Source organism: Trichomycterus rosablanca, chromosome 6 (assembly GCF_030014385.1).
Source record: "Trichomycterus rosablanca isolate fTriRos1 chromosome 6, fTriRos1.hap1, whole genome shotgun sequence".
NCBI classification, from domain to species: Eukaryota; Metazoa; Chordata; class Actinopteri; order Siluriformes; family Trichomycteridae; genus Trichomycterus; species Trichomycterus rosablanca.
Window position 1 is genome coordinate 28,517,454 of NC_085993.1, and position 18,216 is coordinate 28,535,669.

Genomic DNA, 18,216 nt, shown 5'->3' on the forward strand with positions numbered 1-18,216 from the left:
AAAGCTTTGTGTACATATAGAACCTGATTTTTGTTTTTCAATTTTTTCAATTATTTTTATTAAACTATATTTATTCATTCTTTTTATGTTTTACCACCCTGGTCAGGGTCGTGGTGGGTCTGATTGATTGGGCTAAATGCAGGAAACACCCCGGACATGTCCATTCACCAGTCCATGACAAGGGAGACACACAGACACATTCGCACACATTCACACAATTTTTAGTAGATTAAGTTGGCCTGGCTGCACATCTTTGGAGCACTCAGAGGAAACCCACATGGACACAGGGATAACAAGCTAATTTTACACAGAAAAGATCCTGGCTGATCATCTGGGGAATTTAACCCAGGCCCTTTATGCTGTGTGGCATACACCACCGCTATTTATTAAGCTTGTCAAACCAAAATACATTCTTATATTTCATTAGATATAGCTGAAATGCTGATCAAAAATGTTACAGTTTGTTCTGCATCATGAAATACAACAATTGCCAGTTCTTTTGGCACCAATAGGCTAATTGTTGAGAAGCCTTTGCCAGATTTCAACCATGCTTAAGCCAGGCATAAATGGAGGTGTTTTAGATGCATAGGTTATGTCGCCTGAGTTTGTTGTTTAAAAATATGCATCTACTTATCAGTGGCAATGTCCAGATACACATAACTCTGCTGAAAATATAATAGTTCGGCCACACAACAAATAATTTTACAATTCATCACAAAAAATGTTAAAAATTAAGGATGCTTCCCTTCAACTACTAAAATTGTTGTTTGAAGTGTAAATGAATAAGTTATGTGTTCAGTTCAAACTGTCCTTCTTTTATTATATTAATGATGTTGCCTGTCCTGATCGTAGTTTCATTTGTTTCTCTGTCTAGGTGATGGGTGTGGTCGGACCCTCCAGCGTTGCAGACGGGCTGCCGTTGCTGCACCTCAGTCCTTACCTTTCCCCTCCTCTCCCCTTTAGCACGGCTGTGGTTCGCTTAGTGGCCATGCAGATACAGGTAATACCACATGTGCATGAGGAGTTCACATCCTTGGACACAACCTTTTTCATCTTCTCCACTCGGGCAGACGCTACAAACGCTGCATTCTATGACTACCAGACACTGGAGCAGTTTCTTTCCTCATGATATTACTGGTCAGCTGATTATGAGTGTGATGGCATCACAATGCTTTAGATCCATAACACTGTACACTACAGTATCATTACCTGACATGATCCACACTAATGCTTTTTGCGCTAATGACACCAACGGTCGTTAACCAAAACCTGTGTGTGTGTCAACATATTATCTGATTCTGATGTTTTGATATATTTTACATATATTTATTTTAGTCATTTGGTCTTTTGTTTCTTTATAGGCTTTGAAAGATGACTTCCCACTCAGTCAGGTGATCTCCCCTTTTACCAATCAGGAGCGGCGAGAGGGCATGCTGCTTAACCTTCTGATACCATTTGTTTTAACTGTCGGCTCAGGAAGCAAAGGTCAGTGTTAAATAAATTGTTTAATCATTAAATAAAGTAAATTACTTATTGGTTTAATCTGTTCAATATAGCTGGTGGGGGGCGCATTGTTTTTGGACCAGCTCACAAATCCAATTCATCTTGAAGGTGATTGATGGGGGAGGTCAGTGATCTGTGCATACACCTGGAGTTTATCCACACCAGACTCTTCAAACTATGTCTTTATGGACCTATATAAAGTTTATGGACCACTAATCCTGAATATCATATTCAAATACTGGCTCAAAGTAAGCATTTCAGTTCATCTAAAAGCTGTTGGATATGGTTAAGATCAGGGCTTTGAGCAGGCTAGTAACGTTCTTCCACAGCAAACTAAGTGAAATTTTTTTATGATCGATGTTTGTGCATAGAAACTGCATCAACAGGAAATGGCATTCTTCAAACTTTAGCCACATTGTTTACTTCCTTTGATATAAAGACAGCCCCAAGTAATTTTTTATCCTTCACCAAACAGCCTTATGGTAACAAAATGCAGTGTTCTTCTCCTGAATTCTGCCAACCATGATAACTAATCACTCCAGAGAGCGTTTCCACTGCTCCAGAGTCCAATGGAGGTGTGCTGTACACTCCCCGGTCAATGTTTGCCTTTTCTCTTTGTGATTTTGGGCTGGTTTCTGGCTGGTTGGCCAGGAAAACCAAATTCATAAAGCTCTTGATGGACTTATTGTATCCCTATATGTTGCTTCCAGAGGCAGTTTAAGATCTGTTGTTAATAAACAGGTTAACAAAAATATAAGTTCTCTTTTGCAAAAACAGAAAACACACCTTTCCAAAATGATTTGTTTATGCGTTTACAGACAGTCCTCAAATCGAGCAGGCAGAGGTCTTTTTGCTTCTGCAGACAGTCATCAACATCCTCCTGCCTCCACGTATTATCAGCACCTCACGTAGCAAGAATTTTGTACTGGACGCGTCCCCGGCTCACTGCTCCACTCCTGGTGACACTGGAAAAGACCTGCGCCGAGAAGGACTGGCCGAGTCCACCAGCCAAGCTGCTTATTTAGGTACAAAGATGAGCAAGAGCTATAGTTTCAGTTGTTTTGGTTCTGTTTTGTACATGTTCTGTGGTTCTGTGTGCAGCTCTGAAGGTGGTACTGGTGTGCTTTGAGAGGCAGCTGGGTAATCAGTGGTACAGACTGAGTCTGCAGGTGAAGGAGATGGCTTTGCGCAAAGTGGGCGGTTTGGCTTTCTGGGACTTCATTGACTTCATAGTGCGCACTCGCATCCCCATCTTCGTGCTCTTGCGCCCCTTTATACAGTGCAAGGTGAGGGATCTGCAACCGGTTTTACATGTCGTTGTGGGGGGAAGGGGGGTTCCCTGTCCTCTTTCTATGGCGTATGAGTTTATGCACCTGCATACAGTGGGGCCAAAAAGTATTTAGTCAGCCACAGATTGTGCAAGTTCTCCTACTTAGAAAGATGAGAGAGGTCTGTAATTTTCATCATAGGTACACTTCAACTATGAGAGACAAAATGAGAAAAAAAAAAACCCAGAAAATCACATTGTAGGATTTTTAAAGAATTTATTTGTAAATTATGGTCAATAACAAAAGTTCAACTCAATACTTTGTAACATAACCTTTGTTGGCAATGACAGAGGTCAAACGTTTCCTGTAAGTCTTCACCAGGTTTGCACACACTGTAGCTGGTATTTTGGCCCATTCCTCCATGCAGATCTCCTCTAGAGCAGTGATGTTTTGGGGCTGTCGCTGGGCAACACGGACTTTCAACTCCCTCCACAAATTTTCTATGGGGTTGAGGTCTGGAGACTGGCTAGGCCACTCCAGGACCTTGAAATGCTTTTTATGGAGCCACTCCTTTGGTGCCCGAGCGGTGTGTTTGGGATCATTGTCATGCTGGAAGACCCAGCCACGTTCCATCTTCAATGCTCTCACTGATGGAAGGAGGTTTTGGCTTAAAATCTTACGATACATGGCCCCGTTCATTCTTCCCTTAACACGGATCAGTCGTCCTGTCCCCTTTGCAGAAAAACAGCCCCAAAGCATGATGTTTCCACCCCCATGCTTCACAGTAGGTATGGTGTTCTTGGGATGCAACTCAGCATTCTTCTTCCTCCAAACACGACGAGTTGAGTTTTTACCAAAAAGTTCCATTTTGGTTTCATCTGACCACATGATATTCTCCCAATCCTCTTCTGGATCATCCATATGCTCTCTGGCAAACTTCAGACGGTCCTGGACATGTACTGGCTTAAGCAGGGGGACACGCCTGGCACTGCAGGATTCGAGTCCCTCTCGGCGTAGTGTGTTACTGATGGTAGCCTTTGTTACTTTGGTCCCAGCTTTCTGCAGGTCATTCATCAGGTCCCTCCGTGTAGTTCTGGGATTTTTGCTCACCGTTCTCATGATCATTTTGACCCCACGGGATGAGATCTTGCGTGGGACCCCAGATCGAGGGAGATTATCAATGGTCTTGTATGTCTTCCATTTTCTTACAATTGCTCCCACAGTTGATTTATTCACACCAACCTGCTTGCCTATTGTAGATTCACTCGTCCCAGCCTGGTGCAGGTCTACAATTTTCTTCCTGGTGTCCTTCAACAGCTCTTTGGTCTTGGCCATGGTTGAGTTTGGAGTCTGACTGTTTGAGGCTGTGGATAGGTGTCTTTTATACAGATAACGAGGTCAAACAGGTGCCATTAATACAGGTAACGAGTGGAGGACAGAAGAGCTTCTTAAAGAAGAAGTTACAGGTCTGTGAGAGCCAAAAATCTTGCTTGTTTGTGGGTGACCAAATACTTATTTTCCACCATAATTTACAAATACATTCTTAAAAAATCCTACAATGTGATTTCCTGGATTTTTTTTCTTCTCATTTTGTCTCTCATAGTTGAAGTGTATCTATGATGAAAATTACAGACCTCTCTCATCTTTCTAAGTAGGAGAAGCTGCACAATCAGTGGCTGACTAAATACTTTTTGGCCCCACTGTACATGTTAATGCAGATGAGCACATTTCTAATGTAAGTTGCATGTTCCTAGCTGCTAACCCAGCCAGCAGAGTCTCAGGAGGAACTCACAGCCCGTCATCACATCGCTGACCAGCTAGAAAGGCGCTTTATCCCACGCTCACTCTGCAAAAGCTCCCTGTTTGCCGAGTTCAACAACGAGCTGAAGATCCTAAAGGAAGCCGTGCACAGTGGCTCAGGTAAAGAAGCATCGTCATTGTTTTATTTATTTTTAAATTAGTTGTATCCAATTACCCTGATTGCGTTACACTTCCCCTTTACTGATGCTAACCTCCATTCCTGACTGAGGAGAGCTGCAACTGACACACACCCCTTCCGATGGTTGCAGTAGTCAACTGCACCTTTTCACCTGCACGAGGCAAGTTAATATGTGGATCAGCTTTGTGTGTGCAGAGACACACCCTGATTCTCATTATCCCTCGTCTCCTTGCAGGTGCCATCAGTAAATCAGCAGAGGTCATAACTGAATCAGTTATGGCACCCTCCCTACGAACAAGTCTGCTTAGGTGCCCTGCCTGCCAGATAGCAGAGCTGAGATTCGAAACAAGAGTTTGAGATGTCAGCACCAGTGTGCTAGCATGTTTCAATTGTGTCAATGGGTGTCTACAGTACATACAGACATGATATTTATGGTTTGGGGGTGGCTGATGCTCTGCAATGGATTGGCATCTTGTCTGGGGTGTGTTACTGCATTGCGCCCAGTGATTCTAGGGAGGACAGATCCGCAGTGACAATGACTAGGATAAAGAGGTTAAAACCTGAAAATGAAATGGTAAAGCTATATGGTGTAGATGTTGTGGCTTTCTGTCGTCATTTAATCATACCTTGTTTTCTTATTCTCTGTCTCTTTTAAGCATACCAGGGAAAAACTTCCATCAGCACAGTGGGTACCTCTACATCCGCCTACCGGTTAAGTCTGGCCACCATGTCCCGTTCAAACACGGGCACAGGTACAGTGTGGGAGCAAGACAGCCAGCCGTCCCGACAACCCTCGCAAGACACACTTAGTCGAACGGACGAAGAGGAGGAGGAAAGTAAATCCTCTTTCTACTTTTAATTATACTGACAAATATTTGATCTAATCATGACCTAAAAACATGAACATTGTTATTATTATGTTTTAGAAAATTCCAGATAAAAGCAGTAAAGCAAATTATTAATATACCCATGCAATCTGAATCATTCAAACCCTACCCATCATAAAAGGTATTGTGGTGGTGTATAGAACTGAATAAAATGTAGCACAAGAAGTCTCAGTAAACAGAGAAAATATTCAGTGATACATACAAGCAATTTTAATAACATAAGCTAACATCAGTTTGAATAAAAACATCTAGTTTTCTTGACAATGTCCAAGAGCGTTATTATTCAGCCCCCAGCCTCAGTACTTGACGGAACATCCTTTTGCTTTAATAACCTCTGATAAGAGATTTCACACCACTCTTGCATTCTTCACATACAAAAGGTAACTGCTTTCTTTAAATCCCACCAAAGATTTTTATAGGATTTAAGTCTGGGAAATGATAAGACCACTCCAGGATACTCCATGATTGATGCATTAGCTAAGCTTTGTTTCATTAGCCAACACTGTTTTGCTAAAAAGTCCAATCATCACCAAGATTCAGTTTCACCACAGAAGGCTTAACATTCCTCCTCAAAAAGTCTTGGTATAACTGATGATCCATATGGTCAGTTTCCAGTTTTGATTTGTCACTCCGTAGGCCTCTCCAAATTCCTTTTGCCATATTCCAGTCTTTTCTTAGCTTTGTGGTCAAGCATGGTGTACGTCAAGGTGTACGTTAAGTGATCTTCTTATGGTTGCCGCTGACACATTTGTCCCAGCCTTTATCAGGTCATCTTGTAGGTCATCCTGTAGGCAGTAACACTGGGGATTTTCTTTGTTGCCATGATGAGAGTAAATTTTGGGCTTTCTCACTAGGCAGGTTTGCTGCTGCACATTATTAAACCAATATCACTTGGTCAAAATGAATATCAAAGGAAATATGTTGTATTCCAACCATATACATTTAAAAGATGCAACTATGTAATGTGAATTCAACACTGCACCCATTAAACTCTAACAATAAACGAGCTTAGGATGAGCCAGAAATAAGAAAATGTATCCACATCTGATCTGATTTTTATTTTGTCCTGGCTTGGGGTCAGCTCTAAGGGTGGACTGACAACCTATGCCCAATGGCTAGCCCCAACCCCCAATCCAACAGGCTCACTGGCCTGTTGGCTGTTTGCCTTCCCACCTCATAAGTTGTTCACCACCATCAGAAGTCCCTCAGTAATGCAGCCCATTTTATGTATATTTACCAGGAAGCAAAGCTTTGTATTAGGCCATTTGGTTTCTGCTAGGTATTGTATTTTAATTAGCTCAGTCCCTTTCCTTACCATGCATTTAAATAAATAAATAAAAAACAATTTAAAAAGTTAAAAACAGAATAATTAAAGCATTTTTACAAGATTTTAGTTATATGCATGAAAGTTATTATCTGTTATACACTGTTGAGTCACATTATTATGACCACCAGCTAATATCCAGAGTAACCACCGTGTGCAGCACGGACAGAAGCTAGACGGGCTGGGAGTGACTCAGTAAGGTCCTGGTAGATTGTCACAGATTATCTGGAGCCATGCTGACTGCAGTGCATCCCACAGCTGCTGGAGGGTGCGTGGAGGAGGATCCATAGAGTGAACATGATGATCGAGGTGCTCCCACAGATGCTAAATTGAGTTAAGGGAGTCTTGGTCATGCTCTTCCAATCAATGTCGGACATTTCTAGCCATGTGACATGTCGCATTGTCTTGCTGGAAAATCCCATCCACCCCTGGGAAGACAATTTTACCCATGGTACTTTCACCCATGACAGCAATGAGGGATATACAGTACAGGCCAAAAGTTTGGACACACCTTCTCATTCAATGCGTTTTCTGTATTTTCATGACTATTTACATTGTAGATTCTCACTGAAGGCATCAAAACTATGAATGAACACATGTGGAGTTATGTACTTAACAAAAAAAGGTGAAATAACTGAAAACATGTTTTATATTCTAGTTTCTTCAAAATAGCCACCCTTTGCTCTGATTACTGCTTTGCACACTCTTGGCATTCTCTCAATGAGCTTCAAGAGGTAGTCACCTGAAATGGTTTTCAGGTGTGCCTTATCAGGGTTAATTAGTGGAATTTCTTGCTTTATCAATGGGGTTGGGACCATCAGTTGTGTTGTGCAGAAGACAGGTTACTACACAGCCGACAGCCCTATTGGACAACTGTTAAAATTCATATTATGGCAAGAACCAATCAGCTAACTAAAGAAAAACGAGTGGCCATCATTACTTTAAGAAATGAAGGTCAGTCAGTCCGGAAAATTGCAAAAACTTTAAATGTGTCCCCAAGTGGAGTCACAAAAACCATCAAGCGCTACAGCGAAACTGGCACACACAAGGACCGACCCAGGAAAGGAAGACCAAGAGTCACCTCTGCTTCTCAGGACAAGTTCATCCGAGTCACCAGCCTCAGAAATCGCAAGTTAACAGCAGCTCAGATCACAGACCAGTTGAATGCCACACAGAGTTCTAGCAGCAGACCCATCTCTAGAACAACTGTTAAGAGGAGACTGCGCAAATCAGGCCTTCATGGTCAAATAGCTGCTAGGAAACCACTGCTAAGGAGAGGCAACAAGCAGAAGAGATTTGTTTGGGCCAAAAAACACAAGGAATGGACATTAGACCAGTGGAAATCTGTGCTTTGGTCTGATGAGTCCAAATTTGAGATCTTTGGTTCCAACCGCCGTGTCTTTGTGAGACGCAGAAAAGGTGAACGGATGGATTCCACATGCCTGGTTCCCACTGTGAAGCATGGAGGAGGAGCTGTGATGGTGTGGGGGTGTTTTGCTGGTGACACTGTTGGGGATTTATTCAAAATTGAAGGCACACTGAACCAGCATGGCTACCACAGCATCCTGCAGCGACATGCCATCCCATCTGGTTTGCGTTTAGTTGGACCATCATTTATTTTTCAACAGGACAATGACCCCAAACGCACCTCCAGGCTGTGTAAGGGCTATTTGACCAAGAAGGAGAGTGATGGAGTGCTGCGGCAGATGACTTGGCCTCCACAGTCACCGGACCTGAACCCAATCGAGATTGTTTGGGGTGAGCTGGACCGCAGAGTGAAGGCAAAGGGGCCAACAAGTGCTAAACACCTCTGGGAACTCCTTCAAGACTGTTGGAAAACCATTTCAGGTGACTACCTCTTGAAGCTCATTGAGAGAATGCCAAGAGTGTGCAAAGCAGTAATCAGAGCAAAGGGTGGCTATTTTGAAGAAACTAGAATATAAAACATGTTTTCAGTTATTTCACCTTTTTTTGTTAAGTACATAACTCCACATGTGTTCATTCATAGTTTTGATGCCTTCAGTGAGAATCTACAATGTAAATAGTCATGAAAATACAGAAAACGCATTGAATGAGAAGGTGTGTCCAAACTTTTGGCCTGTACTGTAGGTGCAGACAGCCTATCGCAAATGTGACTTCCTTCATGAGCTACGCGTTGCCGTCGTCGAAAGTAGGAAGTGGTCATAATAGTGGTCGACTGTGTAAATTGCTTATATTCCACAGACACAGTATTTGAATATTAGGTATAAAAAAAAATAGGACTATTGTAATTTATTCTGTTTGTACCACAGTGTAGAAGGGTTGTGCCGCTGTTTCAGCAATTCCAGCAAAATGGGTATAAATGTCTACATCTCATTTTGCACTTCTCATGTGTCCCATTCTCTTTTTCTAGATGATTCCATAAGCATTCCCAGTGTGGTAAGTGAGCACGAGGCATTCTTGCCCAGACATATTACCCAGCGCCGTTTCTCTAGCCACGCCACTGGCTCAGCCTCCACCCAGCCAGGGCCGGGCCTAAGCACCATGCTACCCAGCCACAGGTAAGCTTTGATTCTAACATTATGATCAATTCACAATGACAATCATTAATAAAAGTTTCAGCATCTCTGAGCCACTTGACTGGGAGTTTTTTTTTTCATGTCCCTTCAGTAGCTCTTCACTTTATACTGAAAGTCATCACGTTTTATCTTAGCTGCCAAGATAACCATATATTTTCTTTAAAGAATGGGTTGAACGGCAGTGTTGGATTGCATGTGCACGAGTTTTTCCCCTAACCTTGTTCCTTGCCCATTCTACAGTGAACCCAATGTGCTAGATGAATCCCAGGGGCTGCTGGAGGAGGGTAACCTGTCACGGTACAGTGTCACAGCCCTGTCTGTGCGGTGTCTGTGTGTGTGCCGGGGCTGGGCCTGCCTTTCCCTTACTCATTACATTCACTGACTCGTCACTATGAACAGCCCCTCGTTTTGTGTTTCCCTTTATTCTCTTCCCTTTCTGTCTTTTTGTCCTCCAATTGTTCTTTTCTTGACCTCTCTCTCTCTCTCTCTCTCACTGTATGGACACTAATACTTAATGTCACTACTTATTGTCACTGTGTGGTATTCATATCATTATAGTGAGCCTCATGGTGCCATGGTGTCCATTCATGTTTGAATGGCTTTTTCCACTGCTCAAATGGGAGTTCCTCTCTGGGGTGCTTATCTCAAGGGTTGAGGAGTCTGGTCTGGCATGTGTTAAGCAAAAATAAACTGCTAAAATATAAGGTTTTGGTTAAGTAACATATAGAAAAATATACCTAATTGATTACCTACCAAAAACCTGTATGAATTATTTATCAGTCTAATACACTGCCATCACCAGCTCCTCTAAATCCGCTCTGGTGTTGTGAATGACATTGCAGGTTTCTGGCCTGCAATTCATGTGTCACAATTTGTCCATGTCACTATGTTTGATTAATAATGTGCCTTCGATCGTTGGGTATTTGTGGGACGGACACTTTTCCTTTGATCTCTCCTATTTTTTTGGAGGATTTAACAGGGATTGTGTTCAGCTCCTTCAACCCTTCATTCTGACCTGTCACCTGTCACTCTTACTTCTTATACAGGGTCGCAAGTGTCCAGAGCGAACCAGGCCATCAGAATCTCTTGCTTCAGCCACCACTTGGGCGAAAACGAGGTCTAAGACAGGTGACCTCAATACGCCATGCTTTATTTGCATTTAAATAAACACATTGTTGTTAGTAGAGAAAATAACCATATGTTTATGTTTCCTAAACTTAAAGTCTCAATTCTTGTCTTTTCAGTTACGTCGGCCGCTACTGTCTATTCCGAGGGTTCAGGATGAAACTCGTGGAAGGCACGGAGCCAGACTCTCAACCACTCGCAGGAGCATTCAGCCCAAGAACAAAATGTTTGACAAGGGTATGTTTTAAGTACTAGAGAAAACTACATTAACAAAAATATAACTTTTTTTAGTTGCTTCTTTATTAGGTTTAATTTCATAGACCTTGCTTTTCAAAAATCTTGAATACAGTTTGTACGGCCTTTTGAAGAAAAATACCACATTTCACAGCAGTAATTAAATTACACTCATAAATTAAATAATAGAATAAACCTAGAACCTTGACCGACGGCATGAGGGTCCATCTCAAATAAAAAAATTCTTATCCCTGTTTTGACACCCCCCTCTGCGTTCACAGAATTGGTTGGGAGTTTTCCAAACCCAAGTACTATTTTTAGCTGCTTTAGACTTCAACATCTTGGAAATGTTGACTAACCGATTGCTAACTGAATTGTCGTAGGATTGCTAGGACCGCCTCATTGTGCAAATTAACCAGTAAACGTAAGGCATTAAAAACGTTAAATCGTAAACACAGATTGCATATTACACGGGAAAAAGCTCATTTCACAGTTTGTGATGCAACTGTGAGGTAGGGCCCTAGGTATCTAGGCCCTAGTCCCCCCCAACAATTTTTTCCAGTAATTTTTTTAAACAAACTTGGATGCCAACTGTCTTCTTCCATATCTTCATTTTGCTTAATAAGGGACAAGAAAGTCATCATTCTCATTATCTCAGAACAAATACACTTGCCTATTGTTCAATTTGATTAATAATGGAGACCACTAAGAGAGCAATTATGGACTCCCAGGTATAAATGTTTATGGCATTTAAACATACATGCAGTATATGGCCAAAGTATTGGGAACCTGACTCTAAGCTTATTGGACATCCTATTTCATAACCACATTTGCAGGAGGGGTTTCCACAACATGTTGAAGTGTGTTGTAGATATTTGAAGCCATTTAGTCATTGTCATTTGTGAGGTCAGACACTGTTAGATGAATGTCTGAGTTGATCTTTTAGTTTATTCCAAAAGTATTTACTAGGCTTGAGGCCAGGGCATTGTTCATGCCACTGGGTTTCTTTCACATCAGACTAGCCAACCATGATTTTTGGTGCAAAAAAGGCCTTTCTAAAATTCTAAAATAATAGATGTGGCTAAAACATTGGTTTTAATAGTTATATCCACTTTATTACCTGTTTGGTATTTCCTGCTATAGCAACTGCTGACCAAAAGAGGTCGGTCACGTTTACAGAGAACCAGCAAAAGGCTTCTGGAAAGTCTCCTTGTGCTACACCCACACCCACAACTGGCACTACTTTGCCTGGTATGGCGGATACCAGGAGACCGAGTCACTCACACCCCAGCACTGGTAACACTGAGACTTCATCACCGTCTGCCAGAACAGACCAGCACAGTCCAGCACACCCACAGGTGATTTTTACTGTTCTACACCAAAATGTACTTCCAGCTGTGTGTGTTAATAGGGTTGAATACTGGATTTGTACAGTTCTAAAAATCCAGTTTCAAAAACTTTAAAACATCTTTTTTGACTTGTATTCAATATAAAACAGTGCAAAGACACTTGATGTTTAATCTACTTAACTTTTTAGTTTATTTGTCTCTACATCTACATATGCTTAATTTTTATTTGAAATATACACTGATCAGCCATAACATTAAAACCACCCCCTTGTTCCCCCCTTGTAAGCTCCACTTACCATATAGAAGCACTTAGATAGACTACAGTCAGTAAATGTAGAACTTCGATTTCTCTGCATACTTTTTTAGCTTGCTTTCACCCTGTTCTTCAATGGTCAGGACCCCCACATGACCACCACAGAGCAGGTATTATTTAGGTGGTGGATGATTCTCAGCACTGCAGTGACACTGACATGGTGGTGGTGTGTTAGTGTGTGTTGTGCTGATATGAGCGGATCAGACACAACAGCGCTGCTGGAGTTTTTAAATACCGTGTCCACTTACTGTCCACTCTATTAGACACTCGTAAAGTCAGAGACGATCGCTCATCTACTGCTGCTGTTTGAGTTGGTCTAGACCTTCGTCAGTGGTCACAGGACGCTGCCCACAAGGCGCTGTTGGATGGATGTTTTTGGTTGGTGGACTATTCTTAGTCCAGCAGTGACAGTGAGGTGATTAAAAACTCCAGCAGCACTGCTGTGTCTTATCCACTCATACCAGCACAACACACACTAACACACCACCACCATGTCAGTGTCACTGCAGTGCTGAGAATGATCCACCACCCAAATAATACCTGCTCTGTAGTGGTCCTGTGGGGGTCCTGACCATTGAAGAACAGCATGAAAGGGGGCTAACGAAGCATGCAGAGAAATAGATGGACTACAGTCAGTAATTGTAGAACTACAAAGTGCTTCTGTATGGTCAGTGGAGCTGATAAAATGGACAGTGAGTGTAGAAACAAGGAGGTGGTTTTAATGTTATGGCTGATCAGTGTATATTCCTGTGTCTACTACTGTGCTGGATAGCCTTTCCTTTTAACAATATTCTGTAATCTTTTGGGAACCTTGGACATCAGTTATGAAGTTGTAAACATGGAGGTTTTACCTGTTTTGCTTGATAAGCTTTTTCTAAACCATCTACTCTTCCATTCTAGGCCTCGCCTCTTGCCGAGAGTAAAGAAAAACAGGAGCAGACTTGTGTAAGAACCATCCTGTCCCCTACACCCTCCACTCCAGCATCCAGATCCTGCTCTCCCCTCCCTCTCCTGAGCACCCCGATTCGTCTGAGCCCGGCTCAGATCCGCGAAAGTCCAGAAGACGAGGAGACGACGGGACTCTTGCAGAACAGCGACACCTCGCTCCACATGGCTGAGGAACAGGGCACAGAAAACCCTCTGCTCAACTCACTGCTCTCGCCTCACTCTCTGTCCCCTCTGCCTTTGTCTCCTGTAGATCTGGACCTGGACGAGTCCCACGTGTGAAGCCTAAACAAGAAGTCCAAAATGATCAGGTGCTGGAAGGTAATGGACATGACTTTTTCAGATGAAACCACCATCAAGTGGTTCATGGTTGAAATAGATTGGTGTTTATTTAATTAGCTTAGGTTTATGCAAAATAGTCAGATGGCTGATGTTGTGCCACACAGGGCCTTTTTAACCCTTAACTACACCTGGGGTGCTGTACAATGCCTAACTCTCTTAAAACCCAATTTCCTGGGGAGTTTTGTCAGTGGTTTATTAAATATTTTCCCCTACTAACTAATGATACCAACTAATGATACCCCTATTCATACAAACAATAAATAAAGTTTTTTTCCATTTATATTTTACCTTTTGGTCAGAGCATTTAGGAACTTTCAAGCAGTAATCAATTACTTCTCTGGTATATGGTGACACAGAGGTCACATTCTCCACAAAGAACACATAATTTAAATAAGGGACAGTTTTTTCACCTTTTACCAGTTAGGGATGGGCTATAAAATAGCAACTTACCTGAAATTCCCATATCTACAGGGCAATTATTTAAAGTTCCAATCAACTGGAACTGTGACTTACTTGCTTGGACGAGGACCAATGTTTTTTTTTTAACTAGGATGGTAGAGAGGCAAAAAATCCCCAAGGATCACTATTTAGAAAATGACAGAAAAAAATAAGCAACTTAGGGGTCACAAGTTCTCTGAAACTACCATCAGATGCTACCTCCATGCCAACAGGTTATTTTTTTCTGTCATTTAACCATGTCTGGAGTTTGCTCAACACTTATGAGACATTGACTGGAACCTTTTTCTGTCGTCAGATAAAAATTGAACTCATGGAGTGGAGGAATGACTACACTGAAACAAACCTGATGTCTACTTTAAAGTATGGTGGAGGGTGTGTGATGTTGTGGAGCTGTTTTTCAGTCAAATAAAACCTTATAAGGCTAAATACCAATACAGATGCAGAGACATGGAGCAAGATATCTTGGGGAGTTCTGTCGTATCTAAAACCAGGATTTTAGCAGCATCTCCTTCAATTTCTGTACAGCCTTTGTACAGTTCTGAATACTGCTTTCCCAGTGTCGGTGCTTAGGTCCCCCGCAGCATAGCAGAACCTCTGGACCCCTTATTGTGGGTGTTAAACCTCCAGCAAAAGGAATTTACTGAAGCAGCCGTCTCAGTCTCCAGAATTTAATCACATAGAATATTGTCTTTGTGCTTTTGCATGAGAAGAATGGCCAAAGATTCCTCAAGATAGGTGGCAGAAGATTAAACCACTTATCAGAGAGTATCTTGGCAAGAAGATCTATCTCTTGCTATCTCAGCATCAGTATTAAAATAATCAGCAATATAGGTTTGGTGGCTTGTCATGACAGACCGCTGTTCCAGAGATACTTCAACCCAGTTGTCTGCCCATAATGATTTGGCCTTTATTAAAGTCACCCAGGTCTTTATGCCTGATCATATCTGTTACATTCAACATGTGAACTACGAGTAACTACTATTAACCCAGCATTTAACAGATTCCTGGCCATCACATGCATAACTGTTATGAAATAGGCATTGCCATGCAAATTTTTTGTGGGGTGCTCCTAATGTTTGTAACCCCTTTAAGATCACCTGGTAGCATAATTTACATGTATTTATTTATAAGACAAATGAGTCAGTATTTTTAAATACAAAAATATTTATGGTGTTAAATACATCAGATATGTAATTATTATTATTATTGCCAGTGACAGTACTGAATCCTGTAAAATAAGCTTCTTTTCTGTGCTTTCTTGATAAGAAGAATGTAGAAATGTGTAATAATTATCAGCTTAGTATAAATATGTGAACTTGTAGTGTGTGTGAATGAAGCTTATTTAGTACCCTATAAACACCAGCAGTTTGCATCCGTGTTTTGCTAAATAAAAAATAGGCGCTTGGGTGGTGCTACCTAGTAAAAGTGGTGGCTATTCCCACTCAGACATAGCCAATGATGTCTATGTAGATGCCTGGCTGGCCAATAGCACTCGGAACAGATGTTACTGGCTTGACAAGGGGGGGGTCAAAGCTCTGTGATGGATTTGGCACCCTCTCCAGTGTATTCCTGCCTTGTGTCCAATTGTTTCCCAATGGAACCAGAACCAACACCACCCTGACCAGGATGAAGCAGTTGATGAAAATGAAATTTTAAAACAAAAAAGCCTATTTGTTCAAGCAGTAGAATGAAACGCAGCCTGACGTTTAACCTAAAAGCTTCATTCTCATGCTCCCTTATTTCCTTTAAGCTTTGTGAGAAATGTAAAGAAGTGATTACTTGAGAAGCTAATTTATTTCACATTCTGTTCAGACAAAGCTGCACTTACTGCTCCAGCAAAATGATTGCAGAATCTTGTACACAAGCCCAAAGAGTCCATGTTGGGATGTAGATACAATATATATATATATATATATATATATATATATATATATATATATATATATACATATATATATATATATACATACTGTATATATATACAGTACAGGCCAAAAGTTTGGACACACCTTCTCATTCCTGTGGTTTTTCTTAATTTTTTTTAAATTTTCTACATTGTAGATTAATACTAAAGACATCCAAACTATGAAGGAACACATATGGAATTATGTAGTAAACAAAAAAGTGTTAAACAAACCAGAATATGTTTTATATTTTAGATTCTTTAAAGTAGCCATCTTTTGCTTTAATGACAGATTTGCACACTCTTTGAAATTTTCTCAACCAGCTTTATTAGGTTTCCACCTGGAATGGTTTTCAATGAATGTTTGTGCCTTGTCTAGAGTGAATTTTTGGAATTTGTTGCTTTTTTAATGTGTTTGAGACCATCAGTTGGGTTGTGCAGAGGTAGAGTTGGTAAAATATAAAACATATTCTGGTTTGTTTAACACTTTTTGGTTCACTACATAATTCTTCATAGTTTGTATGTCTTCAGTATTAATCTATAATGTAGAAAATAAAAATAATCAAGAACAAACATTGAAGAGAAGGTGTGTCCAAACTTTTGGCTGGTGTGTCCAAACTTTTGGCCTGTACTGTATATATATATAAACAAAATGGGAAAACAGTGCAGCATATTGTACTATCTTGATTTAGAAAAATGTTTATTAGAAGATTTAAATCAGCGTGTCTCAATGTGTGAGAATGTACACTTTTTTGTCTCTTGCTTTTCCTGTCAGTAATTGTGTTTCTTCTACCCGTTGAAAATGTGCAATAATAAACTATATAATCTCTACATACCTAAGAAAGAATTTTATGCTTTTCTTTTTTTTTTTTTAAATGCTGATACATGGAAACCCTTTACAATCCAGCTGTTCACATCTTATAGGGGGCCAAAAAATGCAGTTGTTTTGTTGTAGGTCATCAAACTCTGGTTTGATTCTCTGCAAGTTAGCCAGCTGGACTACAAATGGTAAAAAGCCCAAAAGTAAATGACACCTTCTTCAGCCACATGAGCACAAGCAGCTAAAGGAGAGCAGCACTCACATCCGTACCTATTGTGCCACTAAAATCTGTGGCAAATAAAAGCCTTAACAAATCAACCGGCACCAACAGTGGTCTGTTGGTACTAAATAAATACTATGCAATCATAAACTCAGAAACTACTCCACTCTTCAGTGTATGTGGCCTGGATGAAGAATCCATCCATAATTAAACACCTTCAAAATGAATGTCAACCTCCGTAGCTGTCTGACATGCTAGCACCACAGCAGAGATCTGAAATTGAATATCAGCTGTGGTGCTAACATGACCTGGCTGGGTGACAAAGTTGGCAAGAGGGAAGTCAGATGTGGGGTACATAAGAGTACTCAACCCTAGTACTAGTAGCAACCATAGCAGGGGATTGGAAATGACTAGATTGCGAGGGAAGCGGAAAATGAATGTTCAAACTTGTTAGAAAATGCCACTCGAGTGGCGCAGCGGTAAAACACGCTAGCACACCCGAGCTGGGATTTTGAATACATCGTATCGAATCTCAGCTCTGCCATCCGGCAGGGCTGGACGACCACGTGAACAACGATTGGCTGTTGTTCACAGGGTGGGTAAGCCGGACCAGGGTTCCTCATAACTGGTGGAATTACGACCTCTGCTGGCTGATTGATGGTGCCGGCGTAGAGTTGGGGAATAATGCTGATCAGGGTGTGGCTTTCCGTGCACAAGGCTGATCCGCATATGAACTCGACTCATGCAGGTGAAAAGAGGCAGTTGGTACTGAGCACGTGTCGGAGGGGGCATGTGTCAGTTGCGAGCTCCTCAGTCAGCAGTGGAGGGTTATTTGGTAGAGGTGAAGCATAACACGGTCAGGGTAACTGGATATGACTAGATTAGGGGAGAAAAAGAGGGGACAAAATAAATTAAAAAAAGAATTGTTAGAAAATAAAAGATGCAGATTAGTACACAGTTCATAGACAAAATACTTGGGAGTGTAAATGAAGCTTTTATTATCAAACACTAAGCATTTTGTGGGAAA

The 18,216-nt window shown here is 41.3% G+C and overlaps 1 protein-coding gene across 7 annotated transcripts in view; it reads left to right on the forward strand.

Annotated features, from left to right (window-relative positions):
- The window catches only part of LOC134317013 (protein unc-80 homolog), a 77,791-nt gene extending 62,449 nt beyond the window's left edge, over positions 1-15,342 (forward strand). For 4 of the 7 annotated variants that reach the window (XM_062997647.1, XM_062997649.1, XM_062997651.1 and 1 more), the window contains 13 exons: positions 875-1,000; positions 1,362-1,485; positions 2,322-2,528; positions 2,605-2,789; positions 4,526-4,691; positions 5,367-5,546; positions 9,314-9,461; positions 9,720-9,776; positions 10,526-10,607; positions 10,724-10,841; positions 11,982-12,196; positions 13,401-13,766; positions 14,542-15,342. In XM_062997647.1, the coding sequence (XP_062853717.1) occupies positions 875-1,000; positions 1,362-1,485; positions 2,322-2,528; positions 2,605-2,789; positions 4,526-4,691; positions 5,367-5,546; positions 9,314-9,461; positions 9,720-9,776; positions 10,526-10,607; positions 10,724-10,841; positions 11,982-12,196; positions 13,401-13,727 (1,935 nt within the window). In that variant the 3' untranslated portion in view covers positions 13,728-13,766; positions 14,542-15,342. The remainder of the gene's footprint in view (positions 1-874; positions 1,001-1,361; positions 1,486-2,321; positions 2,529-2,604; positions 2,790-4,525; positions 4,692-5,366; positions 5,547-9,313; positions 9,462-9,719; positions 9,777-10,525; positions 10,608-10,723; positions 10,842-11,981; positions 12,197-13,400; positions 13,767-14,541) is intronic. The other 3 variants (XM_062997652.1, XM_062997654.1, XM_062997650.1) reach the window with 2 other exon arrangements.
- Positions 15,343-18,216: the final 2,874 nt, after the last annotated feature.